Source organism: Coffea eugenioides, unplaced genomic scaffold (assembly GCF_003713205.1).
Source record: "Coffea eugenioides isolate CCC68of unplaced genomic scaffold, Ceug_1.0 ScVebR1_3170;HRSCAF=4335, whole genome shotgun sequence".
NCBI classification, from domain to species: Eukaryota; Viridiplantae; Streptophyta; class Magnoliopsida; order Gentianales; family Rubiaceae; genus Coffea; species Coffea eugenioides.
In genome coordinates, this window is record NW_020863722.1 from 10,299 (window position 1) to 13,636 (window position 3,338).

Below are 3,338 nucleotides of genomic sequence, written 5' to 3' on the forward strand. Positions count from 1 at the left end.
ATGCAGAGTTGCATGAAAAAGCCGGATTGCGGGTCCTATTCCTGGGGCCACCGCCTTTCCTTGGAGCCATACTTTAAAACTTACGTGGGATTAGGAAATAGAATGGGAAGAGGACTTTTTGGCAACACTTCAATAAGGGAAATAAGAAGAAGAACTTGGGAATTCTTTTCCAACAAAAATCCCACTTGGGAAAGCACGTGGGTGGCGGCGCAAGAATAAAAGAAGAAAACAGCAACAGACTAGGGATCATCTTCGTCTTGGACTTTTCTTCTCTCGGCTTTTGCTTTATCATTGTTAGTCGCTTAGCGGCCGCATTGTTTTTCACTTCGTCTTGGGTTCAGCAAAAACTTCATGAAAACTATGAATTGCTTCGTCGTTATGTGGCAAGGCTGAATCTTTTATCTAGTTGAGGAATAAATCAAGGATTGGAGCACCATAACTGTGAGATCGTTTTAATTGTTTTATTTTTAATTTATATGTTCATGGGTATTTGATTATTCTCTATTTTTCCCTGAGTTATTACTGTTTAGATTTATTGGATAATTAGGCCTGTTATTCGATTGTCTAAATAATTGATAGCCAATTAGGATGTTGGCGCGTCGCCTTTAAGTATCTTGATTAGTGGCAAACGAGACAATTTCACCGCCTCGCAAGCGGTTTACTTTGGATCGTGGGGATAATTAATCTAGCCTAAATAAACCCGCATGTGTGTTTGTCATCTAGAATTGGGTCTTTCTAATTCCTAATGCTGTGGCTACATTAAATCCTGTGAGCATTCCTGGGGTTGTCTAATCACAAGAGGGTAGTTTATGAGCGTCTCTTGACTACCATAAAATTAAGGAAAGATTGGTGGTTGGGCGCGTCGCTTGACAACTATAACCAGTTTATTCGTGAGTATATGAATTGTCCCTTGTATCTGTGATCAGTTGCGTGCTTCGGTGCCAAGATTAATTCCTTGACTAGGTTGTTTTAATTAATTGTTATTTGTGTAATGTGGTTCCTGCTATCTTACTCAACTTTAAATTTCAGTTTTTATTCCTTTTAAATTAGTTGGTACTACTGCTAAAATCCCCCCCCCCATTTTCCTGTGTGATTTGCTTACCTGTTCCCTGAGGAGACGACCCTACTCACCACTATACTCATTCAGTTTTGGTAGTAGGTCTAATATAAATTTTATTTTTGGTGGTTTGACACCCACCAACAAACATTATTATTGACAATAATATAGTAATGCTTCATTTGTATTAGTTTGAACAAACCAAATTCATCCATCAAGTCATAAGCCATCTCCAGTGATAAAATAAGAATCATAATAAGAGTAAATTTAAAATGAAAATGATCATATCCAAATTATTTTTGGTGATGTCCAAAATACCCTTATCTTTCTAATGATTACATATATTTATTGTATTGTAATATTAGGGAATAATGGAAATGGTTATGAAATGAAAAATTTTAAATTAAGTAAATTTCATTTATGGTGACAATTGTCATTAGACAGATTTAGTGCATTCCAATAATTGATAATAATGATAGTGGCTATGGATTAAAAGTTGGAAATTAAAAAATAAAACACTGCAGTAGACAAAAAATTAATATTAAAATTGTTAATTAGCCACAATTCTCGTTCCAATTCCGTGATCATCAAAAAAACTGATACTAAAACCAAAAATATTGTGCTCATATGAAAAAAGTATACTTTTTACTTTTGCTTCGCATTGGATATTTTGCTAATAATATGAATAAAAGAAAAGAAAAATAGAAAAACTCCAACTATCTCTATCTATAAAATTTTAATTGTCAGAATGTGCAAGCCAAAAAAACTTTACGTGGTGGATCATTGATACCCTATTATTGGCAGAAATAAAATTAACATAATACAAAGAAATGAAAGAATTCAAATTATATGTATGTTTATTTTTCTAACTTAATTATATTGTTCGTTTATAAAAAAAATTGTGATGATTATGGTTTATATGCAATAGAATCATAAATATACAATAATTTGGGTAAAAATGATATTATCAATAGTTGATATGTTAGAGCTCAAGCTATAAATCAAAAAGTGTTTGCTTCATGATTCCAAATTCAATCCTCAGGACAACTACATTAGAATGTGTTCTGTCGAATAATATACTAGTAAAAAATTTTTTACTAGTATCTAAAAATGAAAATATACTAGTATCTAAAAAATTTTTGCACGTGAACTATTACTAGTAAAAATGAAAATTATTGGAGAATAAATTTTCCTACACCTAAACACAAAACCATAAAATCAGCTCGCAATTCTTGAATGAATAAGCGAGCATACTTACTGTAAATGGGCTACATGGACTAGGCATGCTTGCAACACATTGCACTCAAGACTTTGTTATTACCTGAAATAATTCTTCAAAATTTCTTGTCGAACTTCCATTTGGTGTAACAGCATCCGAGGCTTTTGCTCTAAGCTCTTGAACATTCTCTCTGATTGTTTTACCCTTGTCACTGGACAAAATATGTTGTATGGCATTGATTGTTCCATTCTTGGTAAATACCCCTCCTTCAATTTTCAAACCAATTCTCCATCCATCTTGTACCTTCCAACTGTTCAATTTTTGATCGCCAAAATATGGCCTACATAACATAGGCACCCCATGTGAAATACTCTCCAGAATAGAATTCCAGCCACAATGTGTTACAAATACTCCAATTGCAGAATGTGCCAAGACTAGCACCTGAGGAGCCCATGCAACAAATTTACCATGACTCTTGCTTGCTCGATCCATAAATCCATCTGGCAAAAGCTTCCTAGCATGGTCCCTCAATGACCACAGAAATGGGAACCTTAATAGCTTCCAGAGCCTCAGCTAAAGCTACCATTTCATCAAGGGGCGGACTCGTTACCGTGCCAAAGCTAATGTACACGACTGATGCAGAGTCTTGCTTGTCCAACCACGATAGGCATTCATCATTCTCATCAGTTGAAGTCGATTTTTTTGAGGTTGAAATTAAGGGTGAAGAGCTAACGTTGAGGAATTTTTTGAACTTGGACTTGAGATCAGTTGTGATGGCTGGATCTATCTCTTCGAAGGAGTTGATCACAACAGCAGTTGCCCGCTGAAGATTCAATGCCATGTTGTAGACCATATGAGCCAATGGTGATTCTTGATTATCCATGAGAACTTCGTTGGGCAAGTCATTGATCTTTATTCCTTGCAATCCGGGGATCAACTCAAGAGTCTGGTCTCTTTCCTCTGCATTTTGGTTGAACATAGACAAAGCAATGTTGTGAATTGCATACATTTCATTTTTGTTGAACAAGGTGCGATAAATTCATGAGACAAAATATACCCCAA

The 3,338-nt window shown here is 35.1% G+C and overlaps 1 protein-coding gene across 1 annotated transcript; it reads right to left on the reverse strand.

Annotated features, from left to right (window-relative positions):
• Window positions 1-2,360: 2,360 nt before the first annotated feature.
• Window positions 2,361-3,285, reverse strand: LOC113757636 (anthocyanidin 3-O-glucosyltransferase 7-like). Its single transcript, XM_027300788.1, is given in 2 exon segments — window positions 2,361-2,822; window positions 2,824-3,285. Coding segments are annotated over 2 exon segments (924 nt in total).
• Window positions 3,286-3,338: the final 53 nt, after the last annotated feature.